The sequence below is a fragment of the Bactrocera latifrons genome, unplaced genomic scaffold, assembly GCF_001853355.1.
Source record: "Bactrocera latifrons isolate USDA-ARS-PBARC rearing strain unplaced genomic scaffold, ASM185335v1 scaffold_140, whole genome shotgun sequence".
NCBI lineage: Eukaryota > Metazoa > Arthropoda > Insecta > Diptera > Tephritidae > Bactrocera > Bactrocera latifrons.
This window is the reverse complement of record NW_017534853.1, coordinates 613,854-638,513: the sequence shown is the minus strand read 5'-3', so window position 1 is coordinate 638,513 and position 24,660 is coordinate 613,854. Positions and strand designations below refer to the sequence as shown.

The following is a 24,660-nucleotide window of genomic DNA, read 5'->3' as shown; positions in this document are numbered from 1 at the left end:
GGTTATTTTTAGTATACATATCAATATAGGTAAAAAGATTTCAGGAAAAGTTCAGAAATATACAATATTGATAAGATGTTTAATATGTATAAAAGGTCGTATACATGGGGAACCAACAGATATTTTCCAAATTTTTGCATTCATTTAAATACATAGATGCTATAATTTTTACCGAAATTTAGTGTAACTTTAAAAATTAAAGTAATGTCAAAAAATTACTTTCGGCTATTAAAATATTAACGGAGATAGAGATTAATTTTAAAAATTAATAATCAAGTAAGTGTATACATTCTATATTTTCTCAAAGATCAATGCTGTTGCTAATTAGAGCAATTAGAATAAATCTTGCTGGTACTTATACTGGTACACAGTAATTACAACTACGGGTATTCATCTAAACACAGATTAAATAAATAAATTCTTTTTTTCCACACAATAACCGTAATTAATGTACAATTTCATAATGTATTGGAAATTCGTAACAAACAATGGTTTAAACCTTTAGTGACTTTCAATTTTCTTTCGGTAAAATTATGGACCAGCCGAATACGCGCCTATCAAAGCCACATGAAAATAAATCACAATTGAATAACGGATCTTCAGCCCAAGCTACGGAAGATACCATACGACGGTGACCCTAGAATAGCAAACATTTTTAAATGATTTCTTACATGCAACAATATATTAATTCAAACCTGTCGACTCGTTCGTGGTAATCGCGCCACACGTTGTCCATTCAAATCGAACAAACGTATTTGCCTGTTGTCATGTGGTATTGCAATAATTCCGGCGCTTGAGACAGCTAAACGGTTTACAGAGGAATCCGTACGTATAGTCGCCAGAGCAGAGCGCATGTTTCGTAATTCCCAAACTTTGACTGTGCGATCATCCGATCCAGACACTACTTTATCATCCCGCGCAAATACAGTTGACGTTACGCTTCTAAAACATTTATATAAATAAAATGTACTAAATTAATTATTACATTTATAATGTTTTACTTACTCTGTGTGTCCCTGAAATACCGATACAGCGGGAATTTCATAGCGAAAGTCCCAAAGACGAAAAGTTGAGTCGCGTGATGCTGTAACCACTAATCGTTGCGAAGCATGTGCCGAAACGTGTGTTAATTCATGGTCGTGTCCAGTCAGAGTTTGAACGGGCTCGCGAGATTCTACGTCCCACAAAATTGCTGTGCGGTCCCAGCTACCTGTTATTATTTGTCTATGATCCATGCTGGGCAACCAATCAGCAGCCACTACCACGGATGAATGTCCGCCCAGACCGGTAAACTCGCACAAAGGTGTGCGCAACGTGTCGACCCGATCTCGATCTTCCACTTGTTCATCACTGTCGTCGAGCTCTTCCTCTGAGGAATGACCTCTCCTTAAGATATCATATGAATATATTTATTAACTCATTAGCAGTTTTAAAATTAAAGAATATATATTGGAAATTACTTGGAAGATTCCCAGTTAACAGCTGCTTGCCAAATGTGTGCTGTGCCATCGCCACTACCTGTTAATACTAAGTCGCGATTCTGATGAAACTTTACTGAATTCACAGAGCCAGCATGTCCTTGATATTGTAGAAGGCATCGACCATTTTCGATACCCCAAATGCACGCGGTATGGTCTGCCGAGGCTGAGCCTATAATTGGCTGACCAACCTTGGCAGTTACTTGCCAAACACCATCCTTATGCCCGCAGAATTCTCGCGTTACTTGGCTAACCACTGTTTGTGCTTTGAAACTTGATACAATTCGACTCGTTTGCGCTTTAATTTTATTGCTGGCTTTCACTTTGTTACTGCTTGATGTAAATTTTGCTTTCAGACCCTTACTTCCGCCACCACCAATAATTGAAGCAAGTGCGGTAGAATCTCCATCATCATGTCCAAATGCGGATGTAACATTTGTTTGGATCGTACTAGTTAGGGCCGTATTCGATGTATTTCCTGCAATAATGTTTGTACCACTACCACCTGCAGCAATTACTCCAGCTGAGCGTTCATATGAGCTAATCAGATCTTTGCTCATGCAGTGATCAAGTTTCTCTTGCACTATTTTATTTACAATAACTGGTATTACTACCGTTATTTGATTTAAAAAAATTTAGAATACTTACAACTTAAATTTTCCAAATATAACAGTTCAAATTCTTTTTCTATCTGACCAAATAGTGAGTGCAGGCGGGCTCGAAACGGTGCATCCTCCGGTATGGTGATATCTTCTGCCAAACTGGACAATCGATGTTTGGACGGCTTCATATTCGGTTAGTTCTTTTTAAATTCGGTTGTTTTACAATTTTTTTATATTTTAACAATTTTCAGTTTTCTGTACGCGTTAGTATTACTTGTACACCCACATACCGATCGAATAAATTCCGATGCAATACTACAGATTCTCCTCGGTACGAAAATATGTCTTCTTGATAATTTAATTAACGTTTGTTTATTTTCTGCATTGCTACATATTTTCTACTGCTGTATACATTTAATACGAGACTTATCTGGATGCAGCTGAAAACGTATGCCTCTTCTAGTAAACGGTTAACCACATTCACAATAAAAAACACAGGTAGGCTGCAAAACTGAGATGAGAAGAAAAGGAATTTAATAGAATAAAATTACGTTACCGTTACCTATACGTCAATTGTGTAAATTTAAAAGCCAGGGTATGTCACAAAATATTGATCATGAGTTTTTAAATATTGAAAGGTTCTTTATCTAAAGCAGTTGGATGTACTTTACCAGAATAAACTCATGTATATACATATATGCCAAGTTACCCAGCAGAACTTGATTAAAATTTCAATGAATAAAGCAAATAGAAGGCAGTTTGCATGCGAGTAACACTTTAATTAAAAATAATAATGAACAGAAACACACAAAATTTAAAGAAGAGTGAAAATTTTATTAAATTGAAATCCCCTTTAAAACTTATTTGTCTCGTCCCATATGATTGGTTAAAATCAAATGACACAAAGCAATCGGTATGTTTAGTTTCTCAGCAATTTGTTTTATGGTGATTCGACGATAGATTGATACTATTTCCTACACTTGATTCATGTTATTAACTTTTCTTTACGTGATCGGGTGTCCATAAGGGATATGAGTATACCTGGAAAAATCCAAATTCGCGAAAATTTTGGAACAAACGTCGTATCATAGGATGGTATCTGCGGTAGCACCTTTTTGAACTTTTTGATATTACCGCACGGATCTAATTAATTTCAATATAATTTAAATTTTTTTTTTGACCATATGCCACTGCATTTAACTGTTCATTTTATAATTATGCTACATATAAAAATTTTCTTTTCGCAAATTAATGAGACTAAAATATTTTGCTCACAATAAGACCAACTAAGCACTTTGGATTACCTTGTCGGGCATAGTGGATTTCTGAGTATTTAAAACGTGCTGGAAACCCTAATGGCTGGAATGCAGAAAAGTTGGCAATCTTGCACTTGTTGATTGTAAAATTTCACTCGTAGCGAAATTTGCTTTGTGATATTTAACAAGAAAATTAAAGTTTAAAAAAATAAAGTGAAAATTTATTTATACAATGAGTAGTAAGAAATTGAAAGAGACAGACAATATAGAAAATTTATGTCCGACAACAAGGTAAAGGAAATTCTATTTAAAATGTGTTAAATCTTTGATAAGCGGACCTCATTCATAAAACATACGTACTAGTGTTGTTGGGTGGTGTAGTTTGAATAAAAAATTACCCGAGAAATGGCGCAAATATGTGACAGAAATGACAGCGTTGGCGCACATTGGCGGCAACGTGTCGGTCAATAGTGCGTATGAAACACAGTTCGCCGCAAAAATTGTGGCGCTCAATGTGGGTGTGTAGTGTTTTGGTTTTGTATACAATGCATTTGTGTTTGTGTGTTTGTCAACGAATAAGAGCAGAAGGGAAGATAACCGATCGCTGCCGAATGACAATCATTGGCAGACTACCATCCATCAAATATAATTGTTGTCAAACAAAACACGGTGCATTTTGGTCGTATCTGTAGAATTGGTGTACATCAAATGCATTTTAAAGTTTATAAGTGAATTGCACAGTTACAAGCTCAAATTAAATTATATGCAGATTATATATACATAAGTGATTTCTAGAAAAAATATACATCCTGAAAGTGCTTTTCACGTATGTTACACTAACTTCCATAGACCGTCTTTTCCAAAAGTCATTGACTTTCAGCCTTATCTTTAATATTGAATTACATTCAGCAGTGGAAAATAGTGCAAACATTTACTAATTTTCAAAAGCATTTTTGCTGATTAATTAAATAAGAGGTTTGTGACCTTAAGCAATTAACGTGACAAAAATAAATTAGTGATATATCATTTATAAGTTTGCAGTAAAATAAATAAAAAAATAAATTATTTACAGAAAGCGCGTCAAAAATAACCTAGTCACAAATTGGAAAATTGCTAAGATTGACTCGAACTCATCCCCAACCGTCCGTACAAACGAACATTTGGACGAGATGGGCATTGGAATGCTCGACTCGGAAGAGAGCTCGTCATCTGCCGCTTCCGCTATAGCATTAGTGTTGAGCGCCAGTGCAGATGAAAATTCTAATGGAGTCACTCCTAATTTGGATGCGCCAAAGATGTGCCACCAACGTTATACGGCCTATCGCACACTAGATAACACCTTAGACAGTACTTTTAATAGTGACACTTGCGATAATACAACAATAGCCACCCCAGGCAGAGGACTTATTGAAACAGATTGTATTAATATAAGCCAGCATTGCAATAACAATAATAACATCGTAATGGATGCATATGGTGATAACAATAATAAACTGAATTCGCAACAACAAAGCGGAGATAAGGTATTACTTCCATATAGGAAGGTGGCTATACTTGGTATGGGTGCGGGGAATCCTACCAGCAGCTCATCAACGCATACAACGGCAATCGTCACCCCATCCTACGCAACAAATTCAAATTCGAATTCGCCTTCTGCTGGAAGAAGCACTCGCAGTCCTTTGGCTATCGTGTCAGGAAACAGCAACATTCGTGCACCTCGAAGTACTACACAACATAATCAACCGCAGCAGGTATTCTTGAAATCAGTTAAAAAATAACAAAAATTAAGTTTTAATAAATTTTTTTGCAGAATATTGGTGTTGCGACTATAAATACTTCAAATGCTTTTAATAATAATGGGGCATCGCCAAATAGTTACATGTGCATGCCTTCAACAAGTAAACAATCACTTCTTAGACAACAACAGCGGCAACAGCCGCAGCAACAACAACAGCATTCTCAAATTCAAAATAAAAGTCAAAATCGTACATTGCAAACGGCAAATGAACAACAACCGCCTATGGTTGTATATGATAACTTCTTTTTGTTTAGACAACAACAGTTGCGGGATCATATTTCCGATGGCAAAGATCATTTTAGCACATTATCGGATGAGATAATTTTACAAATTTTCAAATGGTTGCCGAAGAAAGCACTAATTCGTTGCAGTTATGTTTGCCGACGATTTAATAGATGTGCCAGCGATGAATCACTGTGGACGCGTTTGGATTTAGGAGGACGCCACCTGCGTGCAGGTGCTCTGGAAAATATTCTCACTCGCGGTGTGGTTATAATGCGTTTGGCCCAAGCTGAGGTGAGTACCATTTTTATTTTTTCGAAATATTCTCAATATATTTACATTTGCTTTATTAATTTTCAGCTGAGCCATCCCGTTTTCGATAGTGACTTTCTACACGCCGAACCAAAATTCGAATCAAAGTTACAGTATTTAGATCTAAGTATGGTATCGGTTGCTAAGCCCTCACTCAAGATGCTTTTATCACGCTGTCGGCAATTGAAAAAGCTCAGCTTAGAGCATGTACCAATTAACGATGAAATTTGCAATGAAATAGCAAAGAATGCCAACTTAGAGGCACTAAACCTAGCCATGTGTATTGGATTGGAGGCGTGGAGCGTGCGCAAGATAATGGAGTCATTAAAAAATTTAAACAGCCTAAATATTTCTTGGACAAATCTGTCTGTAGATGCCGTTACATCGGTGGTGACAAATGTAACACCAAATCTCTTGCGATTAAATATGGCAGGTTGCCGTAAAACATTGTATGATTCTCGTAAGTTTTCACAATATATTTTACAAATCGGCTAGAGAATTAGTGTCTAATATTTTTGCCATTTCTATTTGTGGCATTTCTAGATGTGGCGAGCTTAGCTAAACGGTGTCCACAACTTTTAGAAATTGATTTTTCCGATTGCACTGCATTGACCGGCAATGTCATTAACATTATTTGCAGATTTAAAATGCTTGAATACTTGTCACTTTCGCGCTGCTACCTTATCCCTGCCTCTGCCTATATGTAAGTAAATGTGTCTATATTAATGTTTGCCAAACACTTACGATTGCTTTTGTTTTAGGGAGCTAAACAACTTGCCCACACTAACCTATCTTGACATATTTGGTATGCTCTCAGAGACTGGAATGGAATTACTAGAGCAAAACTTTCCCAATATAGGAATTAATAAATTCATACATAGTTCGGTGGCTAGACCGACAGTGGGCACACGCCGCACATCAGTGTGGGGTCTTCGTACTCGTGACTAGAATACAAACATAGACGAAAATAACATGTGTATTAGTCTTAGAAACGGCACAGAAATCCCTTGCAGTTTTGTATTAGTTTTTTAATTCTTTGTTTTATATATGATACAATTAGCTTCTAATAAAATTGTCATAATGTCAAAAATCGTTTGAGAGAAACATTAATTATGTTAAATATTCTGAAGGAATTCAACATTTCATTGTTCTAGTTTTATTAAGGTTACAATTAGTGTTGTCTTTTCGTATACCTACTATAAATAAACTTATAAGATCATTTGTTTACATCTAAATAACGGTTGTTATTAATCATTAAAAACAAGAAAAAACGGTAGCTTCGACTGCACAAGTGCGGAAGAGTTCGGGTATAACCGATATATCTCAAGTTACAGCTGGCACCGACAGGCAGACGGACGAAGAGGCAGGGGCCTCGTAAATGTATTTTATTCAAATTCGGATCTACTTTATAATTATGCGAATGTTGTACCACCCTGCGCCAGAATAAATACGTACAATTTTCGTTTTTGCTTTCTACAACTCAAAAGCTAACGAAGAGTTACAGAATATAAAAAAAAGCCGAATTCAAGTAAATTTTTTTTCGAATCGAGTTAGTTACAGAATAGGGCCACAGACTCCGGATTTCAGCTCGTCCAGTCATCTTGACCGTACATAAACCTATTTCTCTCTCGATTAAATTTAGGTCACACAAACAACCGGTAGACTCTGTAGCAACATGTTGCAAGAGCATATAGTAAATATGCTGTCAGTAAAAGTCAAAAAAGCAATCAATAATTTTTATCGCTAGAATATCATTTGCATATTTTATTAAACTTATGCAATCTTAATAATTTCAAGAACAAAAAAAAAATAATAAAATGAGTTACAAAATGTAAGTATATATTGCATGTATAAAACACAAGAATTTAAAAAGGGTACATAACTATATGTACGTAAAATGACAAATCACAGGCATACGCACATGTCAATATATATATGTACGTATATATGCACATGCTTATACATATATGTACACATATGTACAAAATATTTTAAGCTTATACAAATCATTTTTTATATATTAATATATATAATTATGTCTACTTCCACAACTTAATAACACCATCACGGGCAGCGGAGGCCACATAAATCTGCCCTTTGTCAGTTTTACACATTAGCAAATCGGTTATGGCGTCGTGATGACATGGTGAAGGCATGTCTGGGCCGGAACGAGGATTTTCTTCCATTGAACAGCCCGGCGAACTCAAACCCGTTGGATTGCTCAATTTATGCTTTTGTTCATAAATTACTTGACTGCCGTCTATGATTTGCGAGCTAAATTTACAGAAAGTAGTATACAGTTAGTGAAACTAAAAATGAAAATATTTTATATAAATTATGTACTCGTAGGTGAATGAAACGTCTTCCAGATTATCTTTAGCTGCGGGCACTTTGAGAGACGAGTTTTTGGGCTCATTTAGATCCCAGTAACGTATGCGTTGATCTGAGCTACCAGTTAATAGGAATGGCGATTTGTCGACTACACCGCTCAGCAGCCCACATGACGTTGACGTCTCGCTCTGAAGAGAAGAAAAACAAAACAACAACTTAATAAGAATTCAAATTTGACTGTTACAACAATCTACCATTTGAATGTTCGATAGCACGGGTGTGGCACTGGCCCACAATACTGCTTGGCGATGGCCGGTTTCAATATTCCACAGCGACACTTCATTGTTCGATTGTGATGCCGAAATTAGATATGAGGGCTCTGTGGGGTGACAGGCCACCTTACGTATACGCGAACCATTTGGATGCTTAATTTCAGCGATTGGTAGGCGAAAACGTAGATCCCAGCAAATGTGCTTGCCACCACTGGTACCGGTTGCTAGCCACGAGCCAGCCGAATCGACACAAATTGTCGTTATGACACCGTGTTGCAGTTCGTTTTCTAAACGCCAGACGGGCTTTTGTACGCGCGTATCCCAACCAACAATGCCGCCATACACAGTCGCATAGATAATAACGCTTTGGTCGTAGGTTTGCATATCCACCACAGGGCCATCGCTGTTTTCGCTATTATAAATAAAATTATAAACGTAATTATACAACATGTTGTTATAATATGTGCGTTACACCGCTTACCCTTCGTCTAAATGCAACGCCTGTTGTAACGTCATTTTTGAGGAATTCCTGTCTATTCGCATTATAAGCAAGCTGCCATCTTTGCCACCGACAGCCAACGACTGGCCGCCATCGCAAGCGACCAGCGCGTAAATTGGCGTATTGGCCGAATACACTTGCCGTGATCGATTGATGCCCTGATTTCCATTTAGCTTATTGCAGTCCCAAAGTCTTACTGTGCCGTCAATGCTGCCACTGGCAAAAATGGCGCCGTGCGGCTTCAACGATGTCATCTTAATCACAGAGTCAGAATGCTCATGCAGATGAGCGATCATAGTGCCATTTAGCGACCAACCTTGCGGATAAACTGAGTTGAGCCGCTCGTTGTGGCTGTGCTGTGAAAACGCTAACATACTGTAACGATTTTTAAATGTAATACGTAGAGCGTCCAAATCTTTACGGCACTCCGACGAGCGTTCTGCGATGGTACAAAATATATTAAATTCTTGCATAATTATATAAACGTATGTAAATATTAGAAAGACATTGCTTGGCGTGCATACCCTGCCAATAGTTGCGTTCGGGCATTGTATACTCTCCGAGCGAAGTAGCGGCGCTTACAGTTGCCGTCGGATGAGGTGTGCCGCCAAGCATCGTAATGGCAGTCGGTGGACTGCCAGCTATGCCGCCATGTGACGTTACAGCCACCTCGGTTGCAGGTGATGCAGCAGCAGGCAGAATGCCTTCATTTGCACCTGCAATGGGTAGCGCGTACATTTTAGCCTAAACCTCAATACTAGTCGAATAGAAAATTTCTGAAATATCTTACGTGTTTCCTGTGGCGATTTGGAGAACTTATCAGCTAATGGGTATTCGTGGCATACTACATTTTTGCGTGTGATCACAATGCGTCCATTACCGGAGGTCGGCTCGTCAACTTCTTGCTGTGATTTATGCTTTAACTTGAATAAGTAGGGCTTGAAGGCTAGTAGCTGCATTTCCACTAAGTCATTGAGACCTTCAGATGTTAAGCGACAGAAAAGCTAAGGAAATTAATAATTAATTAATAAGGAAAGGAAATTAGAACATAACAATATTATAATAAAGCTTTACTGCGCCAAGTACCGTTACTTTGTTGGACCATTTGGCAGTTTAAAACAAACAAAAAAAAAAGACGTAATTTACGTATATTACGTATACTTCAGAGATGTATAATTTGGTGAATTTATCTTGTGAAATAAACACCTTTTCAACTTAAGAAATCGATCAGATTCTGTGACAGCTAAATATTATTTTGGTTCGATCTGAACAAATTTCTCGGATATTATACCGTTGCTTAAACAATAATCAATGATAAAGTTAGTAAAGATATGTCGGTTTCCATACAAAATTGATTTAGATCGTCCGTCTATCGGAGATTGAAACGTTACCTTGGACAATAACACGTCACAAATTTCGTGAAGATATCTTGTCAAATGGAAAATTTTACCATACGCGAATTTGATTTTGATTGATCAGTGTGTATGGTTGCTATATGTTATACTTGCACTCAGAACAATTTCTTCGTGGATTGAACCGATACCTTGGACAATAACACGTCACAAATTTCGTGAAGATATCTCGTTAAATGGATACTTTACCATACACGCACTTAATTCCAAACGTTTAGTTTATGTGACAGTTATAAGCAATAGTCATTCGAAACCGGCGTTCTCGACAAAGAGAAAAGGACGTGTGCAATGTTTCAGACTAATATCTTAAAACACTGAGAGACCAGTTCGTGTTTATTCAGACGGACATGGGTTAATTCACTCAGCTTGCCCCGCTGATCATTTATATATATAAGTATACGTATTTACTTTATTGAGTTTCCGACGCTTACTTCTTGATGCTACAAATTTCGTAACAAACTACTGCCTGCATACAGCCAGATCGCTGAGCAAAATAGCTGTTTTCAAGGCAATATGTTTAAATAGAAAATAAAGTGGATATTTTGTTGTTGTAGCGCCAGAAAACTGAATTTATTTTGGTTACTTAAACCCGACTGTCGTAGGAAAGGAGAGTATATACATATTTCTTTAATATTGGTAGAATAGTGCAAAACGCAAAGTCGAAATGCTAGTTATAAGTAGAAGTACTGTTATTTTGTTGTCATAACTTACATTTCTTAAACCTTGGCTTGAGTCATCATGTTGCGGCATTAATATAGGTCTAGGATTATTGCGTGCGATGGCTCGAATTTCCAGTTCATTCACCAACATTTGTATGTCGTTAAACCTAAAAATATAGAATATCATAAGTCAACGTTATCAATGCAAATACTTTATATACAACCTTATAATACTATCGTAGATTTGCTGCGGAATTGGTGGCTGCAAGCAGTCCAGTAACAAATCGGGCTTTTCTACTTGTATCAGCGGTATCTTGAGGAATCTCTTAATGGCCGGCATAATCTTCACTTGTACATCTATAGCACTCAGGGTACGTGCCGCAGTTGAAATCATACCACAAATTTCATGACGTATCCATAAGTTTGGGTGGCATAAATAGCAACATGTTTCCTTAATAATCTCAGTGATGGTTGGCTTTTTTATATGACCCAATTCGATGAGTATCGTAATAGCACGTATGGCCTTACTAATGACAAACTCTTCGCGATCTGTGAAACCCTGATGCAATAGCGGCACAAGTATATCGGAGGCCTGCCAACCGACATAACCTGCGACACCGGCGATATTATCATAGAAAGAACCGCGCAGGTTTTTGTCTTCATCATTCAGGAATGTCATTATATGTGACAGTATAATATCATTAGCTGCAATAAAAGGTGTTTTATATGTTTACTTTTAACAAAAGATGCACACAAACCTTTCTCCTTGCCAAAGAAGCCGCACAGATCACAAATGCCTGACTCCATAAGGGTTTGCTTGACAATTGGCTTCGTATCGGTCAGCAGGCTTAGCACATTTTGTTGTATTATGTCATGTAAGGCGTTCAATTCGGCCTCGTATCTGCGCGCGGGCATATCATTTGGGGCATTTCGCTGTGTTTCTTCGAGAAAATATATAGCAATCTTCGCTAATTTGGCTGCAAATGAAGAAATATGATAAATAAAGTAATTTTTACTTTGCTTGATATAGTTTTCTTACCAATATTTCGCGCAAAGGCCACGCGTACAATAACTGCGCTGGGTTCGCTGCATAATTTTTCTATTGAGGGCAAAATATATTCGGGAAAGACATTAGCGTCATTTAACGGTATTTGCTTGACCATGCTAAGACACGAAGTTAGCGTTTCAATTGCTTGAACTTGTACTTTTGATGTCGCATATTGCGCCAGATGAAGCTGTTGAACATTAAAATAATATTTATTATATAATCCCTCACTGATTTTACTCATAATCGCGAATTCATACTTACAATATAGGGTAATATACGATCTAAGATCGTTTCTGAAGTGGTGTACTTGCATAATCTATGGAGAATGTCCAGTGAACAAATTTTTGTGTTTGATTGTTTTAAGCCGCGTATGCATGATGTCACAACTGTGATTATTAAAATTAAACCGTCTTGTTCGGGCGGCAATCGTTGGCAGTTGTCCGTCATTTCACTGCCACCGGGGTTTTCATCAACATCCGGTGTTATGTTCGGATCATTTGTCAATACTTTTATGCAGTGTCCAATATCGGAATGTAAACGTAAGATTTTATCATCTGGCGACATTATTGGCGAAGAAGAGAACATTTGCAAATATGATTGCAGAAATGAGTAAAAATATTCGGGGAAGAGACGCCCACGTTCTTCGTCTAAATAGTCTTCAGCACTTTTTCTGTACATTGAATTCAAGTTGATCATGGAGCCGAGTAGTGCACGCAGGTGTTCGTTTTCAATACTCTCTAAATGCTTGTACACTAGTTCGTTTTCCCCGCTACGGTATGAAAGTAGCTGAGAAAGTTCAAACGGTGCTGTGCCCTCAGTCCACAGTTCCAACAGTGCGCAACTAAAATTTAATACAGAATATTAAATTATTATTTAAATTAAATAATTAAAACTTACCCTGCGGAAAATATATCCATAGAGGGCACCAGCGTATTATCTGAAATATATGGCCCTAGACGCACAAGTGAGTCAGTGGGTAGCATAGCGCCGTAGCCTTCCGCATCGTCAGACGAGAATGTTTTGACGAAACGTTCCGGCGCTATGTAGCAAGTGCGGCGTCTGCTGGTGTCAAAGAAATAAGTGTAATCGGCGGGATTGTCTTCCGGGAGGTAAGTTGGCTTAAAAGATGCGAAATCCGAGAGTAAAACCCAATTCCAGGAAGTAATCAATATATTCTCCAACTATCGAAATCGAAATGATTTACATATATTCATATATAAATAAAGCGTTTGTTTACCAACCTTAATGTCACCGTGACAGATCTTTTGCTTGTGACATTGGTTCAAAGCACAAAGTATTTGAAAAGTGATCCATTTCTTTTCAAGGGTTGTGAGAAAAGGGCGCGTAGAGACACGGTCATACAAGCTGTGCTTTACATATTCACGCGTTATGTATGCGGCTTTATCAGTTAACTAATTTAAGCAAATATAATGTTAAATACGCCCAATAATTCTACCAAAGATTTGTCAATCTTATCTTGACACTTACCTCTACTCTCTGAAAAGGTAGGCAATTAACAGCATTTGCTAGGGACTTTTTTATGTACTCAAGACGTTCCTTATGATACTCTAGTGGTAAAGTAGGGTCATGTCTCACAAACACTTTCACCACCACTAAACCTTCCTCTGATTTTGCCTTGGCCACTTTGAAGAAACGAGTACTTCCCATGCTATACACAAATTTTTTGATGAAAATAATTCCATGGTTAAACACTTTGTGTTATTAAAATTTTTTGCATTAACATTTACTTTGATTCGAAAACAATTTCCGTGCCTGAGAAATAATGATCCATAGGGTATATTTGGGATGGGGCTATACCCACCAGCTGGTTACCCATTTCGACGTGTTTAACTTTACAACAGTTGTGATTTAATTTATTTCACTTTCTAAATGATTTTATTAAAAGTAATTTCTTTTATAAGGGTAAAAAACCACAATATACCTCTGAAAAAATTCTACAAAGCAGTTGTGCGAAAAATGTTTACTTGCTTAACATTTATTTCAGCCAGCTGTTTCTGTAGGCGAACAGAAAAAAGTAATAGATTCACAGCAATAACAAAATGATAGAATTGATCTTTGAGGGAGCCATATCGTTTTATGAAACTGCGGAAAAAAGTGTCAGCATTGATGTAAAGAAAACGAACAGCGCATTTTAATGCAAATAAAACTGTAAATATATTTTAATTTTTAGTGTCTATATCAGTTTTATAATATACATATATTGTAACCATTGAATTTGTGTGGCACATATGTAAATAAATGCAGAGGAAATGTTAAGCCTTCAAATAATATATGTGATTTTGACAGGGTGTTAAGAAGTAAAATTACCAGCAAAAAATTGTAGCGCAGCGCAGAATTATGGACGAGACATTTGTAACAGACGCGCGTCCTTTACGGGGCATCTCGACAGGATAGAATTTATAGAATACTATCTGCATTGCCATGCCGATTGCCTGTGGGGACTCTACATTGCTCATAACTTACTAGGTATAGAATACTATCTAGTTTGCCATATATCGTAAGCTATGAGCTGTCACTTCAACCGTTTGGCAGCGCAGTTTTCATTTCTATGAAAATTTCGAAGAGGCAACATATACCATTTGTATAGATTGTAGGATCTTTATCCTTTTTTTATTTTCCACAAAAATGATTTAAGGAGTTCAAGAGCTCGAAACGTGCACTACATCAGCTACCTACCCGACGGCATTTCGCAAATGATAAAATAAAAATTTCAAGAGCTAAAAGCATGCGCTACATCAGCTCGGACCTACCTACCCTACGCCTTTGCGCAAATGATTATATCATGCTAGCAAATGGCCACATACAGATTTGGCAATGACAATAGCAATAAGTTTGACAGTTAGTATTCAATAAATTCTATCCTGTCGAGATGCCCCGTTATGAATGAATTTGTTGTCCTTTTAACAGTGAACATAAAAATATGGAGACAAAAACACGGTGCAGGCTCGTACATTTGTAAAATTTTAACCAGGGAATTCACCTCACAACGATGCAATTCAATCCGTGAAATTTTAACATTGTTTACAAAAAAAAAAAAAAAAAAAAAAAAAATTACAGTTCTCTCACATACTCACCCTGAAATATGAAGAGAAACGAATATATGTATTTAAGTCATATAATGATAGCATGTATGTCCAATCAAGGAATATTGAAGAAAAATATGATCTTTTATATTCCATTTTCAACAGCGAAAAATGTGTACAAATGCAGCTCTCTCACATACTAAACCAGAGAATATGAAGAGAATTAAAGATATGTATGTAAGCTCGAGATATGATGATATTCCCACGAATGTAAAAAATTTTGTTTTGCAGTCGGCATTTTTATACTCACGTTTAAATTTTTGTTTCCAACCAGGGAATCGCTTGTATGTGAAATGTATGTCTCTTTGCTCTCTGGTCTAGATATCATCCCTGGTGCTGTTTGTATAGCACATTTCTTCAAAGTCCCATCACTTAAATATATTTTTTTATTACATTATTTTTTAAATCTACTTTCTTTATTTTCCTCATTATTTAGATTTTCTTGGAATAATTCAATTAATTTTCTTTTTGTTACTCTAGATTTCCTTGATATGTACGCCAATATCTGCGAATTTTAACGTTCTCCCATAATAATAATTATTTAGAATCTCTGATTTAACATTTGCACCTTCTCTGTATATCAACATTCTTGCCAACACTGTATATCAATGTTGTGTGACATCTCTTGGTCGTTTTTGAGTGTAGAATGGAATAAAAAGAAAACTGTGGTTTGATGACCGGACCGCTATTATTTCATAATTCAAACGTCACACATTTTAAGAAAAACACAAATTTGTGGATTAATTGCATATTTTGAGATTAATAATTTATTTAATGTTCTTTGATATTATATACATTATTCTGTTTCTTTGCTCTTTTCTGCTTGCATACGCACTAATACAAGTTAATTATGTTTTGTTTATTTTGTCTCAATTGCTTTATTGTAACTATTTTGCTTTATTTGTTTTTGCTTGCTATGAATCTTTAGTAATGACACATTTAATGCTTTAGCCATAATTGTTATTGTGCTTGTTGTCGTGATTTATTTATTTTGAAGCATATATGTATGTACATACATATATGAGCATCTAAAAAACTATACTAAAAAAATAACAACAAATTTATTAAATACTAGCCATGTACTTACAATTGATTTTTTTTTAAATATATATGCATAAATACATTCTCGTAAAATTAGTTTTTTAGTGGCTCTTAAAAAGACAAATTTCATCAAATGTGTACAGTGGAAAATGGTTGAAATTTAAATTACTCGATTTGGGATGCGTGCACCATTTTGAGAGCTATATTAATATGTATATGTAGCCAAATTAAAAGAAAATTGGTAATTAATATAAATGTAACAAAAATAATAAAAACAAATTCTCAAAACATTAGAATTTTGAGCATATTTATATAAAAATGTTAACGAAACATTTTATTCAATAAAATATATTACAGCAAAAAGAAAAATTAAAGTTGTGCACATAAATGTAAACTAATAAATAATTTTTGCTTACATTCTTCGTTTATTTCATTATTTGTCTGCGCGTTTTATGTTAAAATTTTTATTTTTCCGCCAAAAATTTATGTTTTCGCATTTATGTTGTATGGATCTTTCTAAATCGGCGTATAAAACCCCAAATATTTTGTCTGTGTTTATTTGTTAATTGTGTACTATTGCATTTGATTAACCATTGCTTTTGATTATTAGCATCTTAAATACATTTAAATCCATTTTTATTGTGTTATTATCATTTTCTGTTACTCATTTCTATTGTTTTTAATTTTTTTTTGTTTCTCATTTCTATTTTTTATTATTTTATTATTAGTTTTTCTGTTAAATTTATTTACTGATACTGCATATTATTTATGTTTTCAACTACAGCTACGTTTTTACTGTTCTAAGCTTCTTCAATGGCTTAATGCTAAATATTTTATATTAATTTCTGTAAAACTAAATAAAAATGCAACAAAAACAATTTATTTATAAACAAAAAAGATTTGCATAATATAAAATGTTAAATTTTCAAAACAAGACTTATGTAAACAATTCAGAACTATTGTTAAAAACTATATTACTCACTTATTCATAGCTTTTTTACGTATTTTGTGTCTATCATATTTTTTTTAGCCATAAATGTATACATTTGCTGCAACAAAAAAGTATATTATCTGCTTTTTTTGTAGCTACATATTTATATTTATGTTGCTTGTATATATTCAAATAATAATTTATGTATCTCTTCATTTGTTTATTGTCATTAGCATTAACTGAAATTCTATTGTGGCATTATTGAAAAAAAAATATTTTTTTGTTTGCTTTTATAGTGCTTAAAATATTTATTGAAAGCAAAAACAATCTGTTAGCAGTGTTTTTATTTTGTAATGTTTTGCAAGCATTAGCATGTTTTGAACGCCTCAATGGAAAGCGTTAAGAAAAAATATTTCCTTTTTTATATTATAAATAATTTTTAATTTTTAAACTTACATTTTACATTCAACTTACACACTAAAGTCAATAACTAACGAACAAAGTATTTCTTATAACTTTGCTTTCAATTTGTACAATTACAATTCATAAAATACTATTCCAGAAGGATGTTCTTAAAGAAACATACTCATTTATTGGTTGTGCTTAAACTATACACTACAACTATAAGAAAGTTTAACGAAATTTGTTGCAACAACTAAATCTTTACAAATTCATAAAAGCATAAAAGTATTTCCATAACATTCATTTTATCGCTTATCATAAGAGAAATATGATTTTTCAATTAAATGAAGTTTTTCGAAGCTGTTATTGTAGAGAAAATATACAAATTCAGGAAAATTAACATTTCACTTATGTATGTATGTACTATATTTTTGTTTCTATGTATGCATGTATGTATATAAAACTGTTTAGTAGCTCTGCACATATCTTATATACATACATATGTACATATATGGTAAATATCTATGTACTAAATACATACATTATTTTTTAAGCCGTAACAAACAACTTGAATGTTTATGAAATACATATAAATATATTTTATTTTTCATATTTCATATTCTTTATGATTATTTTTATACGCATTCATGCGTAAACGCCACATACATACATACATACATGTATGTGTGCCATAATGCGTTGCTCAATTCCTTTAAAACCGTCACTGCTGGGCTCAAGCTTCTTCGCCGGCGTTTACCACTCATTGCTCCGCATCTTTAACGGCGCCGCCCATCAGCTATTTGTTGTGTATGACAAGCGTGTAGGTTTGCATGGACCAGGAGACTTGTGCGCACGACTCCCCGTGTCATTTGCCCAGCGCCGAGAGCTGTTGCGTGGTGGCTTGTTGTGCCGACTGCGCCTGCGCGTGGTTGAGCGCCACTGCAGTGCCGGCTGTTGCTTTGTTGGGTGAAGTGCCGGTGGGTGCCGGTGCTGGCGCTATGCGTATTGGTTTGTTGCGTGGTGCTGTTGCTGTTGTTGGTGGTGGTGCGCCGAAGCTGTTCTGCGCGCTGGTGGTGGTGGATATGGCGTGTGTGGGTCCACCAGATGTTGGCACAATTGCATAACCACCGTTGGCTGTGGCTGCCGCAGCGCTGCCAGTGCTGCTATTGTGGTTATTGTTGTTATTGTGTAGACGCTGCATGGTGTTGCTGTGGCGCTTATTGCGATTTGGACTGTTCGCGTTGTTGTTGAGCGTTGTGCTTGTGGTCGACGAGGCGGTTGCCTGCTGCAATTGCTTATTGGCGGCTGTTGCGTTCACAAATGTTGTTGTTGTCGAAGTAGCTGAAATACGATCCAATTCGGTCATTGCTTCTTGAATGGCACGCTCGAGTTGTGAATTCAATTTTCGGCTCCTTTTTGTGTGTATGAATTTGTGATTTTTGTTTTGTTTTGTTTTTGTAATTTTGTGGCGCCCCACATGGGGAAATGTGTGGAGTGTGTTGTTGTTTCGATTCGTTTTGGGGATATTTGGTGGTGGGATTATTTGTTGTTGTAGACAATTGTTGGCAATTTTATTGTTGTTGTTGGTGGTGGTGTGGAGTTGGATACATTCAACATGTACACACACATAGACACATATTCACATGACACGTAAACAGCGGGTTGGAAGGAGTAGAAAAATTAATAAAAAAAAAAGAAAAAATCAATTAATAAGAAAGTAAACAGTTATTTTGCTAATTTTAAACGTAAAATAAGAAAAAAAATATTAAATAGTCTGAATTCGATAAATAATACTTTCGAATTTGGTATTGGCATATTTGCATATAAAATCTTAAAAAGCTCACAATTTAACTAAAAAGTGCATTCAACTTCGTAAAAGTAAAAATAAACTACAAATGGTAAAAAATACAGCAATAAGCAAATAGATAATTCTACTTCAGATGTAAATCAAAAAGTTTATAAATAGTAATGAAATAAAAATAAAAACCACGAAATAATAATAATTACCGTTAAAATTTATAATTTTTCAGCATTCCGGTTATAATCTTCTTACTTAAATACTTTATGTTTACAACAACACTGAGTGCAATTAAAAATAATTTACTAAAAAATCCTTAAATAATTATAATAAGCTTGAAAACATATTTCTATAATATAATAACAATATCGCTGCCGCAGAAAAAAAATATTATAAATTCCAAACGGATATCCATTTGTTGGTGTTTTTTTTCTTCTCTGAGCCATGGTTTTCATTTACTACCTAAGCAAAGCGCGTATTATTAAAAAAAAAAAAGATACAAAAAAATTTTTTTTTCGGTTGCTTCGAAGCACAAATACAAGAGTTTCCATACAAGAACATGTTTTTCATCGGTTAGTTTGTATGGTAACTTATATGGTAATTCATACGGGTTTTCTATAAATGAGCAGCCTCTTAGGAAGACAAAAACCTGCATAAACTTCAGACCTATACCTCTAAGGAAATAGGTCGCCTGTATACAGCTGTGTTCAAAATAATAATAGTGCCAGGAGGTCAATTTACGTACATCTTATAAAAAGTTTATTTGATTTTTTCTTTGTTGAAATTGAGCACGAACATAACAGAAACATTTATTTTACATATTATATGGCATTTACATGCATAAAACCGCAAAATTGTTCATTAACTATAATACAAATAGAATAGCTCGAAAATTCGTTGTTCCGAAAAATGGTGTACTACCACTCACATGTGGTTTAAAAAAGTAACTGAAACATAGGTAAATCTAAAAATTGTGTATAGACACAAAGAAATGGTGTTCAGTATTTGGTGAATAAGCCTCTATTGTCTAAATCTGCCTTCCAGCGACGCGGTATATAGTTGCCCAGACCTTTACAACGGGATTTAGGCATTTCCCCCCTAAGAAGTTTGTCTTTTCTACCTTTTTTCTTAATATCACGACACAGATTCTCTATGAGATTGAGGTCGGGCGCAGGCCAAGGCATGACCTCAATTCTTTTGCTACGAAACCACTCCTTGGTTAGTAAAATCTGGAAGGCTTATTTCAGAAACAATACGTATTCTGCTCAAGGTAACATTGTGGTATTCAAAATATCTACACATGTTTATTCATGACATTGTCGCTACTATATATGGGCCCAACAACATACAAATAAAAACATGCCCTAATATTTTTTTCATTTTAATAGTATTCTTAATAATATATTCTTTTTTTCTGCCCCTGCTTTCTGACATATTCAATAGCATTGGCTATCATTGCTGCAGTACATTCCAAGAGGTCTTCTATTTCCGAATAAGTTTTGCCCTCATTTCTTAATTTTATAATGAGATTCTTAAATAGCGGTGCTTCTCATTTACACGTACAATTACGAGTAAAATTTCAATGATATGACTCTAACTCACGCGCTATTATTATTTTGAATACAACTGTACATACTATACGCATGAAAATAGTTGAAGGAAAGGCATGCTTAGTTGCATTGTTCTACGTACTAAACGTGTGGGTTTCGTTGTATAAAGAGGAGTATTTCAAATTTTTCCATGTCGTCGATATATTTTTGTGTTTTTAGACGCATTAGCAGATTCAGGTAAGAAGAAGCAAAAAGATCTTGGGACAATATTCATCAGCCTTCTGTTATTTCTTCAATTAGGCGATTAGAGCAATCTAGGATTTTGAAAAAAAAAAATCGATTTTTTAGGATTAAAATACATGCTAGGTTCCCAAAACATGATACATCCGTTGAAAAGGAAACACATTTTTCTAGTTGAAGTCTTGAGGTATTTCAGCCTATGTATTAAGGCTTCAAATACATTTTATGGAGTTTTTCAAATCGTTAAACGATATTACCCGTAGACCATCGCATGTATTCAGTTTCAGAGTAAAATTTTATAGTAAACTAAATACGGTATCTTTGGTACTAAGGAGATCATGCCGTGTGACGGTACCAAAAAATCGATTTGTTTTTGCATAAATCCCATCAAGAGCTTTCATAGAATGTGCTGATGAAGTAATATACCGAAATTGAATGTAGCTGGAAAGTTACAGGAGTGAGAAAGTAAAGCCTTTAGAAAGGTGCCCTACATACTCGAATTTTCAAGTGTGTTTTCTCAAAACTACATTTTTTTAAAATGGCGTTCACGATTTCTCAAAAATGGTTCCATTGATTGCTGAAAATTTTTAATCATCACTAATGTGGCTATCGCCTAATTAGGAATTTTTTTTTTTGAAATATAAAACCGTTCATTAAAAAGTAGTCGCAAAAACTCAAGAAATTTTGGGTTATAATGTTAATAATAATAAATATCGCAATTAACAAAATATGTGTACTCAAACAAAACTCAAAATGACAGCTAAATATAAGATCTGTGTTTTTTCATTTCACTATAAAAATTCCGAAAAAACTGAAAACAAAACTTTTTTTACAAGTCCGCTATTTTGAGAAAATTGTTGCAAATCTAAAAAATATATAGATATTATATGAATACGAAGCAGAAGTAAGTTGACGAGAGCACGAGCTCATAGAATCGCTTAAGAGCTTGGATACCCTCTTGAAATTGCAGTTAAATGCGAAACAATTTTATTATACAATCCACAAAAGTTAGATTTCAATCATTCTTCGAATTAAAGGGTTCTAAACATTTTTTTTTTTTGTATTTTACCAAAGTAATATTTTACAAAAAAATTCAACAGATGAGAATAGAACTTCGTTTTTTACTCAAATATTTTTCGAATTGTCTCTTGAAGCCGTGACAAAGCTCTTTTTCATGAATGTCTGGTATACAAGAAGCAACACATACGCATATGACTCTAGTCACTTCTTGACCTATTTGAGAACGCTGCATATCGGGTTGATTTTTATGGCATATTTAGGAGAAACGAGCACTTCATTTCCAATGTCAAAATCACACCTATATTATAGCTAGCCCAATTAGTAGACTGTTAAAATCTTAAACCTGAATATTCGTTTAGAAAACACACGTTATAAACTTCGTATGCTAAGTACCGTAATAAACCTTTACAAACTAACTTATGGTAAGTGCTCACTTTCTAGTATCCTTTTGCGCTTTGTGATGCGCCTCCAGACCATCAGACAGACTGTGTAACGAAGTGATCGCTATCAATTCGGTTATGATACGACCACCACCACTGAACCATTGCACCCAAACAGCTGGTTCACCATTAGCGGTTTGTGATGGCTCATCCGTTTCCACATTCACCACCTTGCCCGGCCAGGCGGGATAACCGCGCGATGGACCCCAAATCAATTCACCAATTGCAAACGTGAGTGTTGCTGTTGCCACCGTTGCCCCTGCTGTTGTTGTGATGTGTGTTGTTGCCGGCACCGCGGTGCTGTCAGCAGCCAATTCTGCGATGTTGGTGGCCGTGGTGCGTGTGGTGCGTGTGGCACGAGCGCGTAACAGTTTGTTTGGCGACTTTTGTGGCGATTTACGGTTGCCTAGGTTGTTGGTTGTAAGTGTGGCTGGTGGTGGTGGTGTGGTTTTGGTTGTGGTTGTTGGCGAGTTTCTTGGTGACTCTACGAATTGATGAGTTTATTTAAAACAAGTTATACTCTCAGCAAATGTGGGCCTAATTATCTTTAATATTTATTTTACGATGAATTTTAATGGCTGAGTTAAATACAAGGAGTCTTGTTATCTTAACTCATCGTAGCATATGATGTGATGGTATATTAATTTGCGTTAATCGACAAACAGATGAGGTATGAATGTAAGTTGCACGAAACATGGAATTTTACTCCGTATAAAAGCCATCACCAGTAGCCTCTTGTTTAGTTAGACATATTAAACTGAATTTATATACATATTTGTTGGTGTTGTAATATGTGTAGTAAAGCCATTAGCCATTGTATTAATCACAAGTATGAGTGGTTTGAGTTTGGCTGGTTGAAGTGTACCCGAAATGTGAAAAATTACAGTATCTTCGCAAGTAGTCCGGAAGTATTCTTATGTATGTATATGTAAATTAACGAATTTTCTTTTACCTACAGATATTTAATATTTATATATACAGTTATAATCGGATGGAGTAAAAGCCGGAATTTTTTACAGTTAATATAAAATATATGATGATTATAAACGAGAGCGTTAAGTGTATGTATGTGACAATCGAAGAGATGAACAGGAGTCTAAGACGCGCATCATAAATTCGAACAAATGTTCGTAAAAAAGCCCTTCCAGGCCCGGGAAGGCTATCAACATTAACAAATGATCAACTCGTCAATTAAATAAAGGAATTGCTGTTTGATTGTCAACGGTTAACAGTCAGAGTTCTTACTGGCTTCATTGTATTAATGAAAACCATTTTGAAGGATCATTTGGGCCTAAGAAAAGTGAAAGCACGATTGGTTCCCAAATCACTCATTGCTTTGAAAAATAGTGGCATGTTAACTTCTGTGAAACAATGCTTTCCAACTACCAAGATATCATGAGACGTATTATGATCGAATATCGTGGCGAAGGAGAGCCGAAGCAGTTCAAAACTCAAGGTTATGTTGACAGCTTTCTTCGATTATTGAGGTGTACTTCGAATTCTTTCTGACCGCTGAAACTGTAAAGTACCAATACTATTTGAGTGGTATGCGTCGTTAATTATGGGCCGACAACTCTTGGGTTTAGCACCACGATAATGCAGACATTAAACGTGAATCACTACGCGCATTGAAGGCTTTCCGGAAATTGGCTTTAAGAACTGTTTCGAGGATTGGAAAAAATGTTGACATAAGTGAATTAGAGCCAAGCGGGGATTACTTTGAGGGGAACGACATAGATTTTTAAGAATAAATGAAGAATTTTAAAATTATTAACAAAGTCTTACAATTTTTTGCTCATTGTAGTATACATAAATATGCCACGAAAATGATTTGATGACTTCAAACCCGGTCCGCGCTACAAACGCCGCTCAGATAGCTTTAAACTCGATTTCTCCGAAGAAATTATTTTTTACCGATTCTCACAAATCTAAACAAGATATTCGAAAACTGTTAATTATTACTGAGTTTTCTGGATATTCGGTTTTCTACAATTATTTTCGTTTAAACAAATTTGGAAGATATTCAAACATCCAAAAATGATTTGATCGAAAATATATAGGTTTAGGAAATCACGATCTTCAAACCCGGTCCGCGCTGACTATGAACGTCACTAAGTTAGCTTTAAACCCGATTTCTCCAAAGAAATGATTTTTTATGTTTTAGTACGATTATAACAAATCTTGTAAGTTATTCTAAAAATATAAATTGTTACTGAATTTTTTGAATATTTTTACAGTTATTTTC

General features: G+C 35.3%; 4 protein-coding genes across 11 annotated transcripts in view; 1 reads left to right on the top strand and 3 right to left on the bottom strand.

Moving 5' to 3' along the window:
• Positions 1-2: 2 nt before the first annotated feature.
• On the bottom strand, positions 3-2,554 carry LOC108965495 (WD repeat-containing protein 37). Its single transcript, XM_018927958.1, has 5 exons — positions 2,127-2,554; positions 1,461-2,061; positions 1,006-1,386; positions 696-942; positions 3-637 (listed from the first exon to the last, which is right to left on the bottom strand). The coding sequence occupies exons 1-5, from the start codon at positions 2,266-2,268 to the stop codon at positions 512-514; spliced, it is 1,497 nt and encodes a 498-aa protein (XP_018783503.1). The 5' UTR covers positions 2,269-2,554; the 3' UTR covers positions 3-511.
• Positions 2,555-3,492: 938 nt separating this feature from the next.
• Positions 3,493-6,778, top strand: LOC108965483 (S-phase kinase-associated protein 2). Of its 3 annotated transcripts, none has more exons than XM_018927937.1 (6): positions 3,493-3,627; positions 4,409-5,087; positions 5,147-5,650; positions 5,717-6,128; positions 6,212-6,371; positions 6,430-6,778. In XM_018927937.1, exons 1-6 carry the CDS (start codon positions 3,569-3,571, stop codon positions 6,614-6,616), a joined length of 2,001 nt encoding a protein of 666 aa, XP_018783482.1. In that variant the 5' UTR covers positions 3,493-3,568; the 3' UTR covers positions 6,617-6,778. The 3 variants fall into 3 exon arrangements, with proteins under 3 accessions (XP_018783482.1, XP_018783484.1, XP_018783483.1); XM_018927939.1 differs by lacking the exon at positions 3,493-3,627 and adding an exon at positions 3,958-4,162; XM_018927938.1 differs by lacking the exon at positions 3,493-3,627 and adding an exon at positions 3,958-4,311.
• A 715-nt stretch (positions 6,779-7,493) lies between these two features.
• LOC108965482 (phosphoinositide 3-kinase regulatory subunit 4) lies at positions 7,494-13,910 on the bottom strand. Of its 3 annotated transcripts, XM_018927933.1 has the most exons (16): positions 13,832-13,910; positions 13,638-13,775; positions 13,378-13,558; positions 13,131-13,301; positions 12,787-13,070; positions 12,151-12,730; positions 11,881-12,076; positions 11,600-11,818; positions 11,066-11,546; positions 10,894-11,008; positions 9,561-9,774; positions 9,295-9,486; positions 8,753-9,209; positions 8,254-8,683; positions 8,012-8,187; positions 7,708-7,942 (listed from the first exon to the last, which is right to left on the bottom strand). In XM_018927933.1, the coding sequence occupies exons 2-16, from the start codon at positions 13,724-13,726 to the stop codon at positions 7,708-7,710; spliced, it is 4,020 nt and encodes a 1,339-aa protein (XP_018783478.1). In that variant the 5' UTR covers positions 13,727-13,775; positions 13,832-13,910. The 3 variants fall into 3 exon arrangements, with proteins under 3 accessions (XP_018783479.1, XP_018783480.1, XP_018783478.1); XM_018927934.1 differs by lacking the exon at positions 13,832-13,910 and having other exon boundaries at positions 7,494-7,942; positions 13,638-13,726; XM_018927935.1 differs by lacking the exon at positions 9,295-9,486 and having other exon boundaries at positions 7,494-7,942; positions 13,638-13,898.
• A 3,982-nt stretch (positions 13,911-17,892) lies between these two features.
• The window catches only part of LOC108965503 (polyhomeotic-proximal chromatin protein), a 388,316-nt gene continuing 381,548 nt past the window's right edge, over positions 17,893-24,660 (bottom strand). For 2 of the 4 annotated variants that reach the window (XM_018927971.1, XM_018927972.1), the window contains exons 8-9: positions 22,410-22,899; positions 17,893-18,779 (exon numbers count right to left, since the gene is read on the bottom strand). In XM_018927971.1, the coding sequence (XP_018783516.1) occupies positions 18,233-18,779; positions 22,410-22,899 (1,037 nt within the window). In that variant the 3' untranslated portion in view covers positions 17,893-18,232. The remainder of the gene's footprint in view (positions 18,780-22,409; positions 22,900-24,660) is intronic. The other 2 variants (XM_018927973.1, XM_018927974.1) reach the window with 2 other exon arrangements.

What these genes read in the sequence shown, in the direction of transcription:
- LOC108965495 (XM_018927958.1), bottom strand. Translation starts at nt 2,268, where the DNA reads ATGAAGCCGTCCAAACATCGATTGTCCAGTTTGGCAGAAGATATCACC. An exon ending in GTTAACTGGGAATCTTCCAA is followed by an intron (nt 1,387 to 1,460) that starts GTAATTTCCAAT and finishes TGATATCTTAAG; the next exon opens with GAGAGGTCATTCCTCAGAGG. An exon ending in GTATTTCAGGGACACACAGA is followed by an intron (nt 943 to 1,005) that starts GTAAGTAAAACA and finishes TAAATGTTTTAG; the next exon opens with AAGCGTAACGTCAACTGTAT.
- LOC108965483 (XM_018927937.1), top strand. Translation starts at nt 3,569, where the DNA reads ATGAGTAGTAAGAAATTGAAAGAGACAGACAATATAGAAAATTTATGT. An exon ending in TGCGTTTGGCCCAAGCTGAG is followed by an intron (nt 5,651 to 5,716) that starts GTGAGTACCATT and finishes ATTAATTTTCAG; the next exon opens with CTGAGCCATCCCGTTTTCGA. An exon ending in TAAAACATTGTATGATTCTC is followed by an intron (nt 6,129 to 6,211) that starts GTAAGTTTTCAC and finishes TGGCATTTCTAG; the next exon opens with ATGTGGCGAGCTTAGCTAAA.
- LOC108965482 (XM_018927933.1), bottom strand. Translation starts at nt 13,726, where the DNA reads ATGGGTAACCAGCTGGTGGGTATAGCCCCATCCCAAATATACCCTATG. An exon ending in CAAGCCAAGGTTTAAGAAAT is followed by an intron (nt 9,775 to 10,893) that starts GTAAGTTATGAC and finishes TAATTTCCTTAG; the next exon opens with CTTTTCTGTCGCTTAACATC. An exon ending in GACGTTTCATTCACCTACGA is followed by an intron (nt 7,943 to 8,011) that starts GTACATAATTTA and finishes CTGTAAATTTAG; the next exon opens with CTCGCAAATCATAGACGGCA.